The sequence below is a fragment of the Aspergillus undulatus genome (genome assembly GCF_047715775.1).
Source record: "Aspergillus undulatus strain CBS 261.88 unplaced genomic scaffold BDV17scaffold_10, whole genome shotgun sequence".
NCBI classification, from domain to species: domain Eukaryota; kingdom Fungi; phylum Ascomycota; class Eurotiomycetes; order Eurotiales; family Aspergillaceae; genus Aspergillus; species Aspergillus undulatus.
In genome coordinates this window covers 159,480-180,105 of record NW_027396614.1, presented here as the reverse complement: position 1 = coordinate 180,105, position 20,626 = coordinate 159,480, and the positions used below count along the sequence as shown (strand labels likewise).

At 51.1% G+C, this 20,626-nt stretch overlaps 7 protein-coding genes across 7 annotated transcripts; 2 read left to right on the top strand and 5 right to left on the bottom strand.

Moving 5' to 3' along the window:
- Positions 1-551: 551 nt before the first annotated feature.
- On the bottom strand, positions 552-3,889 carry BDV17DRAFT_14899 (class I SAM-dependent methyltransferase). The gene is made up of 9 exons (XM_073754447.1): positions 3,504-3,889; positions 3,322-3,453; positions 3,254-3,270; positions 2,947-3,200; positions 2,823-2,897; positions 1,486-2,767; positions 1,293-1,431; positions 1,018-1,220; positions 552-955 (listed from the first exon to the last, which is right to left on the bottom strand). Exons 1-9 carry the CDS (start codon positions 3,762-3,764, stop codon positions 844-846), a joined length of 2,475 nt encoding a protein of 824 aa, XP_073618154.1. The 5' UTR covers positions 3,765-3,889; the 3' UTR covers positions 552-843.
- Positions 3,890-5,598: 1,709 nt separating this feature from the next.
- Positions 5,599-7,412, bottom strand: BDV17DRAFT_280225 (glycoside hydrolase family 47 protein; the record flags this gene model as incomplete). Its single annotated transcript, XM_073759844.1, has 5 exons — positions 5,599-5,749; positions 5,809-6,343; positions 6,398-6,594; positions 6,762-7,014; positions 7,139-7,412. The coding sequence occupies 5 exons, from the start codon at positions 7,410-7,412 to the stop codon at positions 5,599-5,601; spliced, it is 1,410 nt and encodes a 469-aa protein (XP_073618153.1).
- Positions 7,413-7,791: 379 nt separating this feature from the next.
- Positions 7,792-10,079, bottom strand: BDV17DRAFT_256550 (zinc-dependent alcohol dehydrogenase). Its single transcript, XM_073757089.1, has 8 exons — positions 9,522-10,079; positions 9,404-9,455; positions 9,256-9,337; positions 9,130-9,151; positions 8,979-9,059; positions 8,812-8,905; positions 8,388-8,695; positions 7,792-8,292 (listed from the first exon to the last, which is right to left on the bottom strand). The coding sequence occupies exons 1-8, from the start codon at positions 9,751-9,753 to the stop codon at positions 8,108-8,110; spliced, it is 1,056 nt and encodes a 351-aa protein (XP_073618152.1). The 5' UTR covers positions 9,754-10,079; the 3' UTR covers positions 7,792-8,107.
- Positions 10,080-10,221: 142 nt separating this feature from the next.
- BDV17DRAFT_256545 (ADP-ribosylation factor family protein) lies at positions 10,222-11,662 on the bottom strand. The gene is made up of 5 exons (XM_073757088.1): positions 11,225-11,662; positions 11,111-11,149; positions 10,957-11,040; positions 10,578-10,901; positions 10,222-10,520 (listed from the first exon to the last, which is right to left on the bottom strand). Exons 1-5 carry the CDS (start codon positions 11,297-11,299, stop codon positions 10,494-10,496), a joined length of 549 nt encoding a protein of 182 aa, XP_073618151.1. The 5' UTR covers positions 11,300-11,662; the 3' UTR covers positions 10,222-10,493.
- A 199-nt stretch (positions 11,663-11,861) lies between these two features.
- Positions 11,862-14,675, top strand: BDV17DRAFT_256542 (putative chromatin remodeling complex subunit (Arp8)). Its single transcript, XM_073757087.1, has 4 exons — positions 11,862-12,114; positions 12,172-12,250; positions 12,330-12,738; positions 12,799-14,675. The coding sequence occupies exons 1-4, from the start codon at positions 12,072-12,074 to the stop codon at positions 14,425-14,427; spliced, it is 2,160 nt and encodes a 719-aa protein (XP_073618150.1). The 5' UTR covers positions 11,862-12,071; the 3' UTR covers positions 14,428-14,675.
- Positions 14,676-17,103: 2,428 nt separating this feature from the next.
- Positions 17,104-19,410, top strand: BDV17DRAFT_14740 (dihydroorotate dehydrogenase 2). The gene is made up of 4 exons (XM_073754417.1): positions 17,104-17,131; positions 17,209-17,974; positions 18,034-19,286; positions 19,353-19,410. The coding sequence occupies exons 2-3, from the start codon at positions 17,456-17,458 to the stop codon at positions 19,156-19,158; spliced, it is 1,644 nt and encodes a 547-aa protein (XP_073618149.1). The 5' UTR covers positions 17,104-17,131; positions 17,209-17,455; the 3' UTR covers positions 19,159-19,286; positions 19,353-19,410.
- Positions 19,378-20,595, bottom strand: BDV17DRAFT_14708 (triose-phosphate isomerase). The gene has a single exon (XM_073754405.1). The coding sequence runs from the start codon at positions 20,449-20,451 to the stop codon at positions 19,597-19,599; it is 855 nt and encodes a 284-aa protein (XP_073618148.1). The 5' UTR covers positions 20,452-20,595; the 3' UTR covers positions 19,378-19,596.
- Positions 20,596-20,626: the final 31 nt, after the last annotated feature.

Below are 20,626 nucleotides of genomic sequence, written 5' to 3'. Positions count from 1 at the left end.
GATGATTTCCTCTCTCGCTTCCTCTTCTGGCTGCGCAGCCTTCTTCTCTTTATGTGGAACGCTGTCCAACAGTCAGTCAACTTGCATTGCACTTGCAACAGAGGAAAAGAACGAGGAATGTGAATGTAGCGAATAATGCATGCATGCTTTTTCTTCTTCTTCTTCTTTTCTTCTCCTCTTGTTCAACTGTACAGGGAGGCCAGGTGATTCTCAGACTTCCCAGGTCTCCTTTTCTCGAGTCTCTTCCCTCTTCTTCCTACCATAATGTTGCTTATTGTGCTCTACCCTACCCTATGTGCTACTAGAGCTGAGCTGGGTATGTGTATCTTTACGTGTACGTGCATGATGTTGGTTGGATTGGCCGCTGAATAGATAAAAGTCGCGATGTGATGTTCTCTTTATCTATATATATCCAGGTCGCTGTTAGCTAACGATGTCGGTAACTATGCTATTGCTGGTGCATGCATCTTCTGAGTATTAGTTCATTGGCGACAATTCTATCAATGCTTTATGCAGGAACAAAAGACATGTCATAAAACGCCCTCACAATCGGAAGATATCCACCCCGTACACCCGGCAAAACGTGCAGAACGAACGTGGGTATATTGTATATTGTATTATATACCTTAAAACGAGATGGTGCAGGGATAAGCATAAGGATTGCATAAGCAACGTATAAAGCGAAACAAAGTAAGTCATAGTGAAATAAGGTAGGTAAGGTAGGTAAATGTGAAGAGAAGACAAGACAACGCTCGGTGTATCAAAATCAAAATCAACATTTTCGCCCGCGAAACTCGAATCATACCATATCCTCGTACTAAGTAGTTACTCCGTAGTCTAAATCTAAATCTCTAAGTGATCCACGCTATTAGACCGCATGTCATGGGCCGGGCGTTCTTCGAGTTCGAGTTCCTTAGTCTTCGTGCAGATCCATGTTGATGCGTACATGTTGACACTGCAAAGTAACGAAATGTTAGCTATCGCGATAAATTTTATTCCAATATTGAGCCAACATACCGATCAATGCAAGTCCCCGAGAACCTCGCCCCAACCCGTCTCGCAGTGAAGCCGTTCTCCTCGAAGCTCTTGATATACCAGGGCTCGATGCTAGCGGAGCGGAGCAGGACACGTCCTTCGAGCTTGAGAGCGTGATTGAATTTGCGCGCTTGCGCTGAGGCGTCGGTGCCTTCTGGGTCGAACCAGTCCATTGAGTCCATGACCTAGATGGAGATGATTATGATTAGGACTGGTTTGGTGGGTGTATGGAGAGAGAGAGAGAGGTGCTTGCTTACCACGGCGATCGTAAGACTTTGAGGCTTGAGGCGCCCAATGACTTCGTTAATTTCGTCTGTGTGGATACGCAGGCCGTCGAATGCGCCGGGAGATGATAGCTTGACGTGGGCTTGGGGGTTAAGGTAGGCGGGGGCGCATCTATAAGTTGATTAGCATTGTTTGACGCCGCGGTTGAGAGACTTAGCCACTAACCTTCTTGAGAACCGACCCTGCAAGCACAGGAAATAGAAGTAGTTGTCATTGCTGACCATTGTTTCGTTGACAACGGGATCCAGCGTATCAACCACATATTCCCAAATCGACTTGCCGCTGATGTCTTTGGCACTCTTCATCTCCTTCGTGAGGCCGTTGCGCTTGAAGTAATCTTCGACAATCATGTTTCGCTGGTTACGAGGGACGCCAGCGGCTTTCCATGCGAACCACTCGGTACTAACTATCGCCCAGTTGAGAGGCTTGCTTAGCAGAACTGATCGAATTCGCGGCCAGATTTTACGCTGCTCAGCTAGTGTTTGAGCTTCACACAGTTTCTTTACCTGACTCTCAAGGCCGAAGGCTTTGAAGAGGTAGCGGACCATCTTGATTGCATGGCGTGAGCCACCAGTCTCGTAGAGTCCTCGGCCAGACTTTGAAGTAAAGACATGGGTGTGCTCAAGCCAATACTGGAAGGCCTGACTAGACAGGTGAGGGCTCAGGCGTGAGATGAGAAGGTCGCGGAAGTCGAGGTGCTTTCCTTCACCAAAGATCTTCCAGACATCTCGGTGACCGAGAGCGACGAAACTGGCAACCTTGAGCTCAAGGAGATGGTTCTGGTTTGGGTTCAAATCGACCGCGTGTACACGACGCGGGCTCTTCTGCAGATAGTCTAGGATGTTGTCACCGGCACTTGTGATAGCTAGAATGACGTCGTCGCGCTTAATGTTCAGCAGTCGGTGATCGACTCGGGGGTCCTCCCAGTTGAAGGCATAAATGTACTCGTTCTTGAACTGGGTGTGCTTGGGGAGAAGGTCGTTGTAGAAGATGCGGTAGTGGTGGTTCTGGTAAAAGGCCGCGGGAAGTGGAAGGTTGGCGCTCAAGTTGATGACGGCCGATTCGTATGCTTTGGAGCGGATTTCTTGCGAGCTCTTGACGACAGCCTTGTCCATCTCCTTGCGGTGGTTAGCCGGGGATAGGTATGGTGATTCTGTGAAAGAGGCGTCCAGCTTCTCGATAGCCTCACGGCTGGCTTGATTCTGGGAAAGGTCTTTTTGGCGTCCAACAAAAATATAGTAAGGGATGCCACCAAGGAGGTAGTTCCGTTCGCTCGCGGAAATGACGGTTCCAAAGCGATATTCTAAGTAGTCCCGACGGGCAGCATCGAGGTTCACCCGGTCTGCCTCGAACCAGGCGCGCCAGAACGCCCGGCCAAGCCAGTTGACATGTCGGTTGAAAGCACCGCCAATATAGTTACGTGAGGAGACATCGACAATGCTTTGCACTTTGTAATTGATCAGTAAGCATTCACCATAAGTGGGGGTGATTTGGGATTTTACCGTAGAAGTCGCAAACGCCCAGTAGACCAGATGGCTTCACCAAATGCCCTAAGGAGTCGACCACGCTGTAATAGTCTAAGTTGTTTTAGTGACGGTTCTGATGATCTGTAACAGTCACCCTCACCTGGAATCATCGACAGGCTGTAGCTCATCGTGACCACATCAGCACCGGCTCTAGTGGTCTTGAGAGGGTCGATATTGCCCTCCGGTAAACGGAATGTGCGTGCATCCTGGCAGGAAACGGTGACATTCTTCCACCCTAATCGCTCGAAACGTTGGCGCGCGACTTCGCACAGGGATGGGGAGAAATCGACGAGGTATACGTGGGAGAAGAACTCCGGAACAGACACGAAGGAGGCCATGGCTTCGATGTTGTACCTAGAGCTTTGTTAGATACCAGTCGAGAACGATTGCGCTTCATTGATGCTCACCCGGTACCACCGCCAATCTGAATCCTTCGTCAGCTTCATATGGACCACTTAGAGCAAGGATATCTTACGTCGACCCAGACTGGCTTTCCTGGTTGAAGCTGCTTGTTCTCGACCTTGTACTTGAGCTGGGCAGCAACAAGACCTAGCATATCCTCTCGGCCACGGAGAAGGCGTTTCCGCGTCGCATCGTACACACTGGCCTGCGAATGGTTAATTGGCATGTCAAAGGCAGCTGCTAGGCAGCTCATACTTGAGTGGAATAGAAGCTTTCCAATGCATCCTGTTGACCATTGGCGCCTTTGTCATGAGGCTTCAGAAAGCTAGCATAGGCGAATTTCAGGTAGCTGTAGATTCCACTGTTGTAATCGGCCTTGTTGCGCTTTTGCGACCCGACGGCGAGCACAATTGCGACAAGCGCGCAAACAAAGAAGGCTGTGCCCGCAATTGACACATAGAGATGGTTAAAACCGCTCTGGAGAAAGCCAGTAGAACCACTGGCAAGAGAGCTCATGGCGCGAAAGAGAACACGACCAAAAAGGACAGAAGTGATTAAGCTCCGTCAACTGGAGAATTGAGTAGGGAGGGGCGCTTTTTTGAATGAAATGCCCCTCTAAACACCGGCGGACATCGGAGAGGGGAGTCAAGCGCATTCCTTCTCTGCCCCACTAGATTCGCTGTATTGACAACGCTGGCTCCTAGCTTTTTGAGGGGTGAGGCAGCGCAAAGGGCGTGACGCCCTATCAGGGACACACATGGGCCTGGGGCGCGAGAGAGTCAGTGTCCAAAAGCGGAATCGGGTCGATAGCGCCAGAGGAAGATGAACGGACGATCCTAGACCCATGCTCTTTCAATTGGCTCCATATCAGACCAGGGGGTGGGAAGAAGGTTAGAGGCAGTCCGATGCAGCGAGCACGAGGCGGGATGGTTTAGGATCCGCGACAGTAGCACTAGTGGAGGCAATCTGCAGCTCGCTGGAGGACCTGCAGACCAATGCACGGGCTGCGAGAGCCAAAAATGACTGGCAAGTAGGAAAGCAGCGTGGAGACATGTGTGGCGATCGGTAGGGGAGAGCAGGAGGTCGACGTTCGGAGGCGCTGCATCGCCAGTATATCCGGCTCCACCAATCAAAGCCCGCAATTCCACCACACTTTGGCCTCTCCCTTCCGTACGGTCAACGGCTTTGATTTGCAAAATCACGACGAATTTACTAGAAGATCCAAGCGGAGTCCAGCCAGATTAAGGTCGACATCCTCCCATCGGACCGATCTTATCGATAACGCTTGGTTCTAGTCAGCTGCACTCCTGTCAGCACTGGTGATAATGACGAGCCCATGAACTCTATACGGGCTCGGGTCGAGGAAACACAAAATACTCGACGCAACCACAGTCTTCCACGCTGGCCAGGTGAATCAACCTTTAATTGGCGCAGCTTCAAACCTAGAGCTTGACTGGGAGCGCTCGGCTCGATTGCACAAGACAACCGAGGTTGTCAGTTTCTGACTTGGAGATTGTTTGAGACACACTTCACGCAAAGACTGCTAAGGGAGCGAAAAGCGGGAAGACGAGGCAGTACACAAGCGATACAGTGCAGTGTAGGTGGGCTATTGTTCTCATTGTGAGCATTTCGTTGCTTGAACCAATTCGGCCCAATTCTCCTGCATTCTGCTTTCGTCCATGGACATTTGGACAGAATGTTGACTCTCCGCAGAACTTATCCTTACGTACTTCACCAACGTTCTCCTTCTACATCATCTTTATTGTTTCTAGCATTGGAAACCGCAGACATCTACTTCTCTCCTTCTCAACCAGCAGACTCGACTCGGCTATGACACAAGCTCCATCCCCTTCTGAAGGAATATGCGTCCGATTATCCTCCACCTATTTACGTGGCGGGTGGGACATTCGACTATTTGATCTGGTGAATGATATCCCAGCAGAAAATGTATCTCAGATGATGATATTCGACAACCCATGAAAGCGGTGCATGTTAGCTGCATCCTTCAGGGAGACAAGACACCAAGTTTTCTAAGCATCGTACTATATAGGAAGGGGCAGACCCTGATATATTTCACATTATATGGATCTCAATCCCACCTTCCTCTTCTTTCCAAGCAGCCGTCTGAAGATCGCCTTACAAACAGGTGATACTCGAGGAGAACCGGACGTGTCCGAGGAGATGATTCAAGAACAATCCATACAAGCCCAGCCCGTCTGGAACTTACTCTGGTTGAAGCGAGGCAACACATGGGCCCCCGTGTTGGTTGAATACCACTTCGCTGAGCGGGAGAAAATTCACTCGGGGAAAAGAGGAGGTATAGATACTTCAACGTTTCCGCCTGTGAAGGTTAGTGGTGATCGGGTTGGTGCCAACTCAGGGATTGGATGATTTTATTTCTTACCAGCCAGAAGCTCTTCATGTTGTCTCGTTTTCGTGGTGGGATTTTTGTAACGTCCTGCAAGGATGTATATCCCTTCCCATTGCTTACTGCCGTGTGCCTCTGGAATGCCTTGAAGATCTTCCATCCCCATTCTCGGTAGGTAGGGCCATCAGTTACTCGTGCATTATGAAAAGGCTTTCAGGCGTTTCTGGTCGCCGCAAATTATGTGCATCTAGCGGTTTGATAACAAGGACGCGTTTCCAGGAAGATTTATCATTTCTGTTCCGGGGTCGGGAATTTGATTGGGGAAATGGTCGAAGATGGGCTTCGTCGGCCCCGAACCAGACAATTTCTGGTGATAGCCCGGTATCGGTGGCTGCGTACATTGCCCAACAGGTTTTCATGAGCTCCCGCGCCAATTGCATCTGCTGTTCCTTCTGAGGAGTCCAGCTAGGTAGTCGGCGTGCTTCCTGCTCACCCAAGCCCTCAGTAGCTCCGAGCGCAATTGCTCCAGGTAAGAAGCAGACGAGATAATCCATTTTGGGGGACAATGGACCACCGATGCCTTGTGGTAGTTCGGCGACGAACTGAAGACCTGAATGCTTGGTGTAGGTGACCAAATGTTTCTGTATACCAGTCAATGCTTCTTCCCACATTTCACGGTAGATAGATTCCTGTCCGGAGGTCTGCAAGTCTTGTTTGATCAAGTATCCTGGAGACAAATTAGCATTTTGTTTTAGTAAATGCTGTTATTGTGCATACATACCATAGTATGAATCTCCGCGACAACCAAGCTGAATCTCCCGGTACCTAACTGTCCAATATCTGGATGAATGAATATAGGCAGGAACCCGTCCTGCATTTTTTTGGTCGTCTATGACTTTCATGACGTGCTCGGCCTTACGCCAGTAGACTTCGTTGCCAGTGAGAGGGGAAAGGTATTTCATCTCCAACTGTGCAGTTCTGGCCTCGGCCGTTCAGGAAGCCCCACCATCCGCGTGAGACGGAAGTCCTATTCGGGTCCCAATGTTGACACTGGCGTAGGGTATCCCTGATTTGGACTCATATGCGCTGAGTAGCCGATCTGCTAGACCAACGGCTTTAGACAAGTAGATATGGTCACGCTTCACGAAGCATCTGGGAGTATAGTAGACAGATAATGGGCAGACAAGAGCTCTCCGAGCATGCGGATCATAGTCTCGAAGGTATTGACATCTTGGTCCTGGTCGTAAGTCAAGCCACGGTTTAGCCATTTTCGCGCATCAGAAAGACAAGTTGTCAAGTTCGTCATCAAAGTGTCTAGGCTGTCAACAATTATCCACCCTAGACCGCTGGGGGCGATTTGCGAGCCGGTCTTAGAGATTGGATGGAACTGATCTTGCCCTGGTGGATAGACGAGTCAATAAAATGTACTTAGAGCGGGTTTATTATAGGTACCGATGTAGTGGGGGCGAGTTTGGTTGAGAGCGGATGGGGCAATTGGACCGTGGACAAAGAACAAACTTACCCCAGGCATGTTCGGCGTAAGCATCCCAGGTGGCCATAAAAGCATCTTTCACTTCTTCACGGCGCTCATCCCAGTGATTGTCCTTATGAGCGCACTGCAAGAGCTTCAAAGGCATTTCCAAATCCTCAGAATCGAAAATTTGAAATTCCCAACCGAGCCCTAGAACGAGTAGGCCAACGAAGAGGAACTTCAGAGCCCGATTCCGGAGAAGCGAATGGCTCCATCGGAAGCCTTTGACGCCCTTCATTCGCGTGTGGCTTGGCTTCGATGGCATGCTAGCAATGTCCTCAACTGATACACCAAGTGGACGGTGATACAGCGCCGACATACACTCTAGGCAGTGGAAAACTGGAGATGAGTGAAGAGCTGGCATCATGGAGCAGCCAAAGTAGCTACCTGGGTACGCTTGCCTAAAAGCTGCTGCTATCTAGCTGAGTATAAAAGAGAAGTAGGCTTTTCAAGGATTCAACGGCGACAGATTCCGTAGTATTGGCAATTAACTGCTTGCAACTGAACTAAGGGATGAGACTACTTGATGACTGGAAATCGTTTAAGTCAAAAAACGACTGCAGGTCATGTGGCTGGCACATTAGGGCTTTAGAATACCATCAAAGATTCATTGTTCATCGACCAAATTGCTACCCAGTGGCTTTACCTAGGGTGCTCTGGACCTAGTCACTGCCAGGATCCACTTTGCTAAGAGACCTTATTTATGGCGGTTCCAGAAGTAGTAAATATAAATATCCTCCAGAGACTATATGGAGAGACTATGGAACCCTGAAGGACGATATGATCGGACTGTAGGCGAGTTTAACGCTGTCGTGTGAGAATTGCACCAGAGTGAACTACTCCTCTCCCATACTGAACTGCCTCGCCCCTTCTATCTTGATCGCTTTTGTCAACATGAGAAGCCACATTCCCTCTTGGTAACCATCCGCCGTTGAATGCATGCTTCTTGATCCAAATAGATCACTCCGGAATTCGCATAACAGCGCGCCCCTCAATCTCAGACCTCCCGAGCCGCTGAATAACATCATCTATCTGCTCGAATTCAAAACACTCAATATGAGCCTTCACATCCCCAGCCACAGCCATCTCCATCAGCTCATCCATCTCCTGCGCCGTCCCAGCCGAGTTCCCAACAACCGTTAGACCTAGATGCGGAACCATGTCAGCTTAACTAACCTACACCACCCACTTCCATGCAGGAACTCTGAAAAAGCAGGAAACAAGGCTTAGGGCTACAAACCCTCAACAATCATATCAAACGGCGTCGCGGGCAACCGAAACGGTACATTTGGAATCCCCACGCAGACAAGAACCCCCAATCGCCGAAGAAGCCGCATGCTCTGCTCGTAAGCTGCCTCACCGTTCGCGGTGCATATTACGGCGTGTGCGCCTAGTCCGGATGTTAGATTTTTAACGGCGCTTTCGACGTCGTCGGTCTTGTAGTCGAGGAATGCGGTGGCGCCGAGGGTTAGGCAGAGCCGTCTCTTCTTCTCGCCGCTGTCGATGGCGATTACTTTTAGGCCTTTCTTTACGGCGATTTGGACGCCCCTGGAGCAGGTAGGTTGGCAGGTTAGCGGATGTATTACATTGCATTGCTGCCGCTTGTCATGACCTAGATTTCTCGGAGTGGGTAAAGTAGTGGGCTGATTGATTGAATGACATACATATGCCCCAAGCCACCCCCGGCACCGGGAAGGACAATCCAATCTCCAGGTCGGGTTTTCGTCTTCATGATAGACGAGTACATTGCGATTCCGGCTATGTCACGGGCGTTTGTTAGAATTCCTTATGTGCTGTACTGCGCAAGTTGAATTGACAATAGAGAGCGTACCGCATAATAATGGCGCAGCTTCGTCAGGAGGCAGCTGTGCCGGGATCTTCGTAACGTGCACTGCAGGACTGACGATGTATTCTTCGAAGACGTCAGTTTTGCCCCTGATCTCTTCGGATTTTGATTGGTGCATGGAAAGGGGAAGGCATACGCTGAAATGTGCCTGGGACATTCTATATACATTGAACTGCCGGTTAGTCTTTTTCCATGCTCGAGCCTAACCTACCGGATAGTACCTTGTAGCAAGTTAGGGCTGGGGAAGGGTAACATAACATACCGCACCGGCATTTTTCTGATACGGACAAGCCGTGTTATTCCTCTCGCAAATTTCACACTCTAGGCACGAGCTGTATAGCCACCTACGATTTCCATTTCGGTCGTCATCACTCAATTCGACGCAAACATGGTGGGTCCGGACGCCATACCTTATCCCAACTCTCGTTCCCATCCAGGCATTCGCATCTACACCATCACCGACTGGGAACCAGTCAGCGCCTAGTGCCGTAAATCGAAGGCAGGCAGGACTGGGTAACTATTACTCACCTCCAACAACCCTTCCCACCCCCTCATGCCCCGCAATATCCGTCAGCATCGGCGTCTCTCCACGCACGCTATGCACATCTGAATGGCAGACTCCTGAGAACTCGAGCTTGACGAGCAGTTCGCCGGCCGCGGGAGAAGGAACTGGCCGGTCATGTTTGATCTCCAGGCGGCTGGTGGATGTTGCGCCGGTAGAGGGGAGGACGGCGGCGGTTTGTGTTGTGGGTTGTGTCATCGGTAGGGTTGATATGGGACTCTACCTAACGGCAGAGCGCGGGGACGTTTTTATGGGCTCGAATGGACGATTGGTCCAAGTGAACAGTGTTCACTTCGGGATCGAGGGTTGTATTCGTTCACGCCGTTGGAGTTGTGCGGTGCGGGGTAAGTGATTCGATGGAGAGGATGGCCGTATTAGAATGGACGCGGGGAATATGTTTTGTCTTTAGGGTCTCGAAATGCAAAGGGTAAATGTTTGAGAAAGACAGCGGCTCCTTGGCCTGAAGATAGCCGCTCTGCGGATGTGCAAGTGTATATACTGACGCATTGAATCTCTCGTCTGACCAGTTGTAGGTTTCGTCTGGAGCTATACCATATCTCTGCTGATAGGGTATTATCGGACCATATCCGAAGCTCAGTGATAAGAACCGAAAGGCACATTTCTTTTTACTAATATCTGTTGGTCGTTAGTTGGCTCGTGGATTGGTACCATATATAGTCATCATTGATTTATACACCTGAGTATAATCCACGCTGTCTAACCTTCAATGACCAGTTCCAACAACAGCTCCGTGTCATGCCAAACACAGAAATCATGATCAAAGCCAACCAAGCACCTTCAAGTCAATTAGGATATTATGCTGATTTCAAGACTGCCACATCAAAAGGTATACTGTATAACGACATGCACTCCGTAGCTTCTGATGCCGAGGAGGGGAGAAATAAACAAATCTATTGCACGACAAAAGACGCCAGCGCTCATGCGTTTTCAGATTGAAGTGTTTGCTGCCCACCGAGTTGTTAGTGAGGGTGTTGTTTCTTTGGAAGTAATGACAAACGTACCACCAACCAATCCATACCCTCATTCAGACCTTTGCCATCGATGGCGGAGCAAGCCACGATGCTCCAGTTCCTATCCCGCAGTTCACCCAATTTTAGTGCCTCTGAGATCTCTCCCGCGCCCTTAGCACCAGGTTGATCTTGTTTATTGGCGAATACTAGTAGGGCTGCTTCGCGCAGTTCCTCTTCGTTCAACATCGCCGAAAGTTCGTCTGCCGCTGTGCTGAGTCGTTCGACGTCTGTGGAGTCAATCACGAAAACAACGGCTGCGGTGTTGGCGTAGTAGCATCGCCAGTATGGTCGAATAGACGTTTGTCCTCCGAGGTCCTAACCGTAGAATTATGTGAGTCGAGGAAGTAAGAAGGGGCGGTCAAGCGCGTACCCAAACATTGAAATTCAAGTTCCTGTACGTCACCGATTCCACGTTGAACCCGATGGTGGGTATTGTAGTCACGACTTCGCCAATCTATCGAGACCACCATTAGCACGTAATCTCGAAGGTGCGCATAAGTGGCGACAACTTGCAGTAAGCTTACCTTTAATCTGTAGAGGAGAGTTGTCTTGCCCGCATTATCCTAAGAGGTCGCGTGTCCGCTATCAGTTTCGGTGTCCTGAGCACTTGCCATTTCTTAGCAGGAAAGTTGACCTACAAGTCCGAGAATCAGAATCCGGATTTCCTTCTTTGACCAAAACAGCGACCACAGTCGCGAAAGTGAACCACCCATGTCTGTGTTTACTGGAAATGAAAGCGGCGAGACTCCTTAGTGACAGCGGAGACCGATCGTATCCAACGGCTCGCGTTTCGGCGTACAAGCGGCGGTAGGTGAATGAGGATAAAGGATGCGCTGGACGTCTGCGTAAAGAAGTTGTTTCAGAGACTTTTTGGAGACTGAAAGAAGTGCTTTGTTGGAGGATGAATGCTCCAGAGTTCAGACAGTGACAGACCCCAGAACTTCGAGCAGCTGACTAAATCGCAGGGGCGGGCTGATCAGGGCCTGGTCCAAGCTTCTGATCTTTGTGTCCGCGACCCTTCAGGTTAGCGATGTGTTTTGCTTCAACCGAGTGAAAGAATTCTGTGACGAAAGCTATCTAAGTCCTTTTTTGAGATTTGCCTCTCACAAACTGCAGTATTTTCGCAAAATGGCTGCAAAGGCGTAGTTCTGGAGATTGCGCTCCGTATACTTTCCTTTGACGCTATTCCATTTAGAGCGAGTCGCCTTGCGGGAGAGTATGGAGCACCGCCAGCGCCGCGGGTTGCCTTGAATCCATGTCCGCATGCACGCTCTTTCTTTATCTGCACCTCCTGGCCTTTACAAGCGTCTTTCCTTCCACCATTCGCGCAGTCTCCTTCGCCTCCTCCTCCATCGTCTAACCGGGCGCAATCCTCCGATCAAGCTCGTTAACGATCCCTTTGGCACTTATCCAGACCAAGCTGGTCCGATCTCCGGCGCAATTTGACGAAAAGAACCCCCCTGTTCTTACCAGTAACCGCACACAATGGTGGGCAAGAAGTCGGGGAAGGCTCTCCTTCGGGATGAGGGTCAGTCCGAAAAATCAATTATATAGCGATACGTTGCATGCCCTAACTTCTCCCTAGGACTCGAAAGGACGGATAACAATATGGACCTCTCCAGCTGGCCCCAGATCCCGGCTATCAACCAGAAAAATTATTACACGTTCGTTGCGCAGACTCTTATCCATAATAGGACTTGTGTCTTTTAATTGAGACTAACCAAGCGTCTACCGCTATCACAGTGACTACCTCAAACGCGACGATCAGTACCTTGCGTTCAGGTTGCAGAATGAAGAGAACCGAAATCGAATGGCCAAGAAGGCCAAGGACCATGATCGTGCGCTCGCAATGGCGAAAACGAATGACCTAGGGATACCAGAAGCGGAGGCGGAGATGGACGGCGATACAAACATGGAGGACGCCGAAGAGGCCGCCACGGAAGCGTTAGGGTCGAAAGTCGTCGTCATTCACGTTGGCAGTCAGAACCTGCGTATTGGTTTATCGAGTGATGCACTACCGAAGACTCTTCCCATGGTGATAGCGCGAAAGTCAACCACCAATGAATCTGAAGATCAGGAGGAGCCTCGTCCCAAGAGGTTGAAGCTGGATGACGGTACCGAAATGGAGCCGGAGAAGAAGTTCGGGCCTGAAGTATGTCTTGAACTCCTGTTAATGCGAAATTGCTTGATCCAGAGACTAATGGAGTTATAGTTCTCCTCGCAATATACAACCATGGCCGCCGACCTCAAAACGCACATGCGCCAGAACAAGCGTCGGACGCTGCCGAACTCCAAGGAAATGGTTATCAACTATAACCGACGGACAGTACCGGAGACCATCTCGGAACACAACGATCCAATGCGAGTTGAATGGACAGAAATCCCGGAACCGGCGCCAGAATACATCGTGGGGCAGCCGGCGTTGCGGATACCCGACGAGTCAAATCCTCGCTACAAATTGTACTGGCCGATGAAGTATGGTTGGTGTAACGAGCAGGATTATGATAACAAGAGACTCTTGTTCTTGGACATGTCCATCATTCTCGAAGACGCGATCAAGACCCAGTTGGGTCTCACAAGCAAGAAGGATTGGCCGCAATACTCTTGTGTGTTTGTGATTCCGGATCTCTTCGACAAGTCATACGTCACACAGATCCTCGAAATGCTCATGAGAGAGTTTGCGTTCGCTCGCGTTTGTTTCATTCAGGAGAGCTTGGCCGCTACCTTTGGGGCTGGGTTCACCTCTGCCTGTGTCGTGGACATTGGCGCACAAAAGACGTCAATATGCTGCGTTGAAGAAGGAATGTGTGTGGAGAACTCTCGTGTGAATCTTAAATACGGTGGTGCAGATATGACCGAGCTGTTCGTCAAGATGATGCTCTACGATCACTTCCCTTATGAAGAGATCAACCTGTGGCGCAGGTATGATTTCTTGTTAGCCGAAGAGTTGAAGAAGAACGTCTGCACCATGAATGAAGCCAGCGTCTCGGTGCAGGTGTTCGACTTTCATCTCCGAGTTGCCGGTCACGATACCCGCAAATACACGTTCAAAGCATACGACGAGGTGCATCTCGCTCCAATGGGCGTCTTCCAGCCGTCGTTGTTCGACAACCTAAAGAAACTCGATGGGCGAAGAAAACTGATAGCTCGTTCGGTGGATATCTATGATGGTCAACCGAACGATCCAACCTCCGCCGCACAGTCGGAAATCTTGACAGCGCTGGCTCCGCAATCATCTAGTACTCAAGTTAATGGTGATGCTCACACCAGCACCGCAGACGTACAAGCCACCCCTAGCCGCTCACAGCAACTTCATGCTCTAAGCCGTGTACAGGAGCTCGAGGCCACACCGCGATCTTCTGTTGCCGGCTCGCCTGGACCGGAGGGCACTCCACAGGCTGCGGGCGCCGTCACTCCTGCGACTGGCGGACAAAGCCAAGTCACATCTCAGCCACGCGCGCCGACCATTGAAGAGCGAGATGATGTTCTCCCATCATTCCCCCTAGACAAGGCGATTCTTACCTCAATCATGCACGCTGCGCGGTCAGATGAGCGTAAGATGCGAGATTTCCTCGGCGGGATCATGGTCGTCGGTGGAGGAAGCATGGTCAACAACTTCCACTTGTTCCTAGAGGAACGGCTGCAGGTTCTCCAGCCGGGCTTCGCCAAGGAGATCATGATCGGCACGCCTCCGCGAGACCTCGACCCGCAGGTCGTTGTTTGGAAGGGCGCCAGCATCTTTGGCAAGCTTAGCGGGACGAACGATAGCTGGATCAGTCAGCTTGAGTATGATCGCTTAGGGCATCGTCTGCTCGCTTACAAGTGCATGTGGGCGTACTAATTAGACTGATGTATTCTTGATGTTTATTGTTATGGTTATGGTGTTTTCCTGGGTCGGGTGCCCTAAAAACTAGACGGCATCTACTTACGATTCTTTATAGCTTAACGCAGATTTTGGGTATTTTTGGAATCCTTTTTATATCGGTGATATTAGTGCAAAATTCTACGTTAAGAGTTCATGCAGATTACGCCATTGCTGTCTACAAACTCTAGATGATCCCTGGCGTACTTTTATAGTTTGATTACTTCGCGTAGCCCCGTACCTGGCCTGGATTTTATATATATTACATAAGCATTATGCACAAGTCGGAATGGCATTACTATTCGAAAGGCGGTAAGGTTGTGCAGAATGGCCCTCTCACCCGGTCAATTTACGCGCTTTATCCGCAGCCAGCATAGACAAGACATATTGCCAGTTGCTTTCCATATCAGTCAAGTGCTGCTCAATTCCAGCGCGGAGAAATAGGAAGCTCTTCTTGTACTGAACCTTCGAGCCTCCGCTTCCATTGGCCTTCCAAGTATGTTCTCCGGCAAGCTAGCTCCAGACTCGAGTTTGCGATCCTAACATCAGCTCTAACAGCCTCCAAGACAATTCCAAGGCAAACCAGCTTCAGCTCGCAACGCTGAAAGTTGCCAGACGGCCATGTCAAAGTCAAAGGACAGCAGCTCCTCTGGGGGCTTCCATCAGGAATACATAGCTTCCCTGCGCTATCGAAATGATCTTCCTCCTCCTGATATGCCTCCGAAATTCCTCGATATACCTCATGAGGGCCTCGAGAGGTTCCTAACTCCTGGATTCGCCTCCAACTTAAGCCGGCGCGAAGAACATAATATCGATGTTGATGCCGAAGGTGGTATGCCGATTGACCTGGTCGGTATTCCAGGTCTGCATCTGGGCGATGAGAGTGGTACGTAGCAGGCTCCGCGGCATCACTACGAAAGAGTAACTAACGTGGTTTCTTCTACCTGTAGCAATCATGGCGCCGGAAAACCCAGATCCCGTTGATCCCGCTGACCTACCGCTTCTTCTGACCCTCGACCAACTGAAGAACCCTGCGCCGAAGAATGCCAACGTCAGTTTCTTGCGCCGTACACAATACATCTCCGCCGGTATTCGCGTTCCCGAAGGACCGAAGGCGGCGCATATTCGTCCGAAGTCCCGCGTCGACAAGAAATCTCAAGACGACCCCACATATATCAAGAAATACATTCTGAAAGGTTTCGACCTTGCCTACCCAGAGAGCAAGCATACAGGCGAAGATACGTCAAGCCAGCTCAAAGGTCTCGTCTCTACGAAGCTTGAGGCGGACGCATGGGCGCATCCTGTCCATCCCGATAACCCAAAGCTGAAGCCTGTCGGCTTTTATCCGCTACTCCCAGATCTACAAGGATTCCCTGACCCTGGCGGGTTCGTGCAGTTCAAGTTTGACAAGGCACCCACTCAAGGCTCCGGAGGTAAACGAGATGAACGTATGGACGTTGCGGTCTTGCTTCCCTCTGAACCGGAGGAGCGCGTTGCGCAGGAATATGCGACGAAGAAAGCCTTGCACAAGTCCAACCCGAACATATATCCTGATCCCGGTCCTCTTCCATACGACTACGATCTGTTTCTACCCGAGAAGAAGGACTCGGTGAACAACGTCCGTGCCAGCTTACATCTAACTAACCCCGACCGAGACAATGAAGATTTATATACCAACGAGGGAGCCGACAATCAGAAGTTCCATCGTTACGACCGCTCACGTACATACGCCACAGGGTCACAGACACTCGGTAACCCCCAGAAGCAGACAGACATTGCCTTGACACTCTACGACCCCGCCGAAACGAAAGACAGTGATACCGCGCAGACGCCAAAGGCCGCTTATTACTACCCGATCATTGGGAAGACGCGCTTGAAGCCTGAGCGCTCACGGACCATCGCCCAAGCTGGCCTCGCCCCTACTCAGCCCAAGTCCAAGGAAGACCAGGTTCACCAGGTGCAAGTTGTGGCTCGCGATCCGGAAGAAGCTGAAGTATACAAACGGGCGACCTACCGCGCTGCTATTGATCCCAAATTCGCCAAGAACATGCCTCCACCACCAGAGCCTGCTGAGGAATTGGAACCCGAGTCACAGCAAGCTGACGAGGACAACGATGATGTACAACCTAGGAGAGACGAAGATGGCGACTCTCCAATGAGCGATGAGTGAGCTTCCACCATTCTTGTTCCAGCACGACTAGTCCCAGTCACGCTCCGTAATAGCTCGCTCACGTTCTTCCTCGGTCTTCCACCCTCGAACTCTTGACTCTTGACTTCATCTGCCAATTGGCGTCAGGCGGCAAAAACAGGCGTTTTGTTTTTAATTTGAGTGGCATATTTTCGAATTGGAGTTCAGCGAAATCTGTCTTTCTCCGTTTATTTTTACTTCCATCTACGCCTCTAGCTTAGTGCTCATATACCGAATATATTGAATGCATACACCTACAAATGCCAAGTCTTAATGGTCAACTAACTACTGATGAACTACATACACCTCGATAGGAGCCCCATTCTGCCCGACATATCACCACCGCCCGCCTCTCCACATTCCACACCCCGGGCGGTGTACATATCAAGTTCTCCGATCCGCCGAGCATCGAGCGTCATTCTACAACTGCTTGTCCTTAAGAGGCATTCGGCTGAGTGAAGTGACTGGCCAGACGTCAGCCATTAGATTGAATTGGTGAGTACTCTAACCCGAGGTCAATTTGCTCTCAGTTCCCCATAAAGCAATGGATTAAACTTAATATGGTTTCGAAGTTGTTAAACTCCATAATTCTTAACCTTGACTTGATTCATTGCCGAGCCACGAGCCATGAGCCATGATTGCTACACCAGACAATGACAATGATAATGATGGTGCTAACATGGAAATAGCTCAGTGCTTTTAATCACCAATGCGCTCTTTGTGATTATTCGACGTATATACGAACATACAGACATACCCCGCCTCCTTCATACATATCTACATTATCATTTGTACTATAGACGACTAGACGACTAGACAATGGCGACGAATTCCCTACGACGGGTAACCCTCACCGGCGCATCGCGCCTAAGCGTCAACGCCCGACCCATATTCCACCCAACATGCCAATTAATTCGCCTCACAAAAGCCCCGAGGTCGAGCCTTCGATACACCTCCAACACCACCACCAGCACCACCGCCAGCGAAGCCCGCGCAAGCTCCCCCGGCGCAACAGCAACAGCAACAGTCGCAACAGCTGCAGCCGAAGAAACCGCAAAAGAGACCGCAAAGGAAGCGCCCAAGAAAGCCGGACGGGGCCTGCGGCGCACAGTGCTGGGGACGTCGTTGGCGTTGACGCTGTTGGTGGGGTACCTTTATGGGACGGATACGAGGGCCAGTGTGCATCGGTACGGTGTTGTGCCGCTTATCAGGCAGCTTTATTCGGATGCGGAGGATGCGCATCATGTTGGTGTTGATGCGTTGAGGACGTTGTATCGGTATGGGTTGCATCCGCGGGAGAGGGGGGATCCGGATGGGGATGGAGTGCTTGAGACGGAGGTTAGTGGTGATGTTTTGTTTTCTTGTGGTATTGAGCGGGTGGTGCTGACGCTGCATAGGTCTTCGGGTATAGATTATCCAACCCTATCGGTATCTCGGGTGGACTTGACAAGCATGCTGAGATCCCTGACCCGTTGTTCGCGATTGGACCTGCGATTGTGGAAGTTGGAGGCACCACACCTCTACCACAGGATGGCAATGCGCGCCCTCGCGTCTTCCGATTGCCCTCGCAAAAAGCCATGATCAACCGATACGGCCTCAACTCCAAGGGCGCGGACCACATGGCAGCTATCCTGGAGCAACGAGTCCGCGACTACGCCTACGAGAACGGATTTGGAGCATACGAGTCCGCTGAGCAGCGCGTTCTGAACGGTGAGGCTGGCGTGCCTCCAGGCAGTTTGCAAGACGGAAAGCTGCTCGCTGTCCAAGTCGCCAAAAACAAGGCGACGCCGGACAACGACATCGAGGCCATCAAGCGCGACTACGTCTACTGTGTCGACCGTCTCGCCAAATACGCCGATATCCTCGTCGTGAACGTGTCGAGTCCCAACACACCTGGTCTCCGCGACCTGCAAGCCGCCGCGCCACTAACGGCGATCCTCAGCGCCGTCGTGGGTGCCGCGAAGAGCGTCGACCGCAAGACAAAGCCATACGTTATGGTCAAGGTCAGTCCAGACGAAGACTCCGACGAGCAAGTCTCCGGCATCTGCGAAGCAGTACGGGGCTCCGGCGTCGACGGGGTGATTGTCGGAAACACAACGAACCGACGCCCTGCGCCTCTACCCCAAGGTTACACTCTCCCCGCGCACGAACAGGCAACACTCAAAGAGACTGGCGGATACTCGGGCCCACAGCTGTTCGACCGCACGGTGGTCCTTGTGGCTCGGTACCGGGCTATGCTAGATGCGATCCAGGACGAGTCGGAGAAGGCCGGAACCGCCAAGGCCTTAGCAGCAATGGCTGCGCAGGCCGAGCCTGACTCGGAAAACGTTCCTCCTGTGGAAGCGCCAAGCGGGCTGTCGCGGAAGGTCATCTTCGCTTCCGGTGGTATCACCAATGGGAAGCAGGCTCGTGCTGTTCTGGATGTTGGGGCTTCTGTTGCCATGATGTATACGGGTGTTGTGTACGGTGGTATTGGCACTGTCACTCGAGTGAAGCAGGAATTGCGGGAGGAAACGCGGTGAGCTCTTAGAAGTCTTAGAGGAATTGCAAAATAGAGTCGATTATGGTTGTTTCAACCAATGATGCACGCTTTGCCGCTACGGTATTTCCCTCGCGAGTGCCGGAAGGCATGGCACGGCCCGGACCAACGGTGCGAAAGTTCCCTGCACAGTCAACTGAACTAGGTGTTGATCTGACTGCTGTTGCATCCGTATAGATGCGCGACAAGCCCCATGAGGTCATCCTGCATCGGCGGCTGCGGCATGGCTTGCATAAATCAAGCCACACTTGTCCAGGGGCCAGAGGTAGGAAGAGGGGAAGCATAGAAAGAAGTAAGATCAGATCATCGCATTGAAGTCTATCCAATATTGTTGCACCAAATATGCTTCGTATGCCGTATATGCAATCCGTTTAGTAGTCTATTCATGAATGCGCTGTGGGATGCTCTACTCAAATTGTATTCACGCGAGGGTTTCCTCCACTTCTCGAACGACTTTGCGCACGCCTTCGATTCCGTGCGCGAATCGTCCCAGAAACATGCCATCGACGGCTTTCCCCAGACCTCCAGGGCCCCACAGGCCGGGTCCAGCACTTCCGCCGTACAGAATGCGGACGTCTCCAGGCCGCTGGGCGACCAAAGCGCGAAGTCCATCCACCACAGCCGAGATATGGTCCACGCTTGCGGGTCTAGGTTGCCCAATAGCCCAGACGGGCTCATAAGCGAAAATAACGGGTGCCTCGGCCGGGATGGCATTCAGGATGGTACGAATTAGTACTTCGCACTCGCGTACTGCAAGTCCAACAGCTTGCGAAGCCACAGGACCAGGAGCACTAATCTCGCCGATGCACACCAGAGGAACCATGCCTTGTGCACAAGTAGCAGCGGCCTTGCGGGCTGCTTGCTCATCTGTTTCGCCGAAGATAGACCGGCGCTCTGCATGGGCTAACTCGACAATAGAAACACCCATGGAGCTAAGTGAAAGTGGTGAAACTTCGCCGGTGTAGGCCCCAAGTGATTCCCAAAAGCAGTCTTGTGCGCCTAGGAGGAATGGGGCGGGAAGCGACGGGTCATCATCTTTGGGTAGCTTGGAGACGTAATCTTTGATAATCTCCGCGCATGGGTAAATGGTGAGAAAGTCCGGGATCAAAGCGAGGAGGAGCTTAGATCGGTTCTCCGGCCGAACTATGTCGTTTTTGGGGTCAAGGAGGGCGCGGCAGTACTCGAGCGTCCGCGACGGCTCAAAGTACATTTTCAAGGATATGAGCAGTAGGTTCTTCGGCAAGACCGGATAGGTCTGCTTTGTGCTGGTAGCCATTTTGCGTGGTAAATCCTCCCTCAATTGTCAACGTCGATACTCTTTTTCGTTCACCGGGTATTGCAGTCAATGCAACAGTCGTCCGGTTTAGATAAGAAATGCCGCAGTGAAAGAAAGCTGGCTGGGACAGTGACGACAGCACGAGAATGACAAGGAACCGAATCGAACGTTGTAG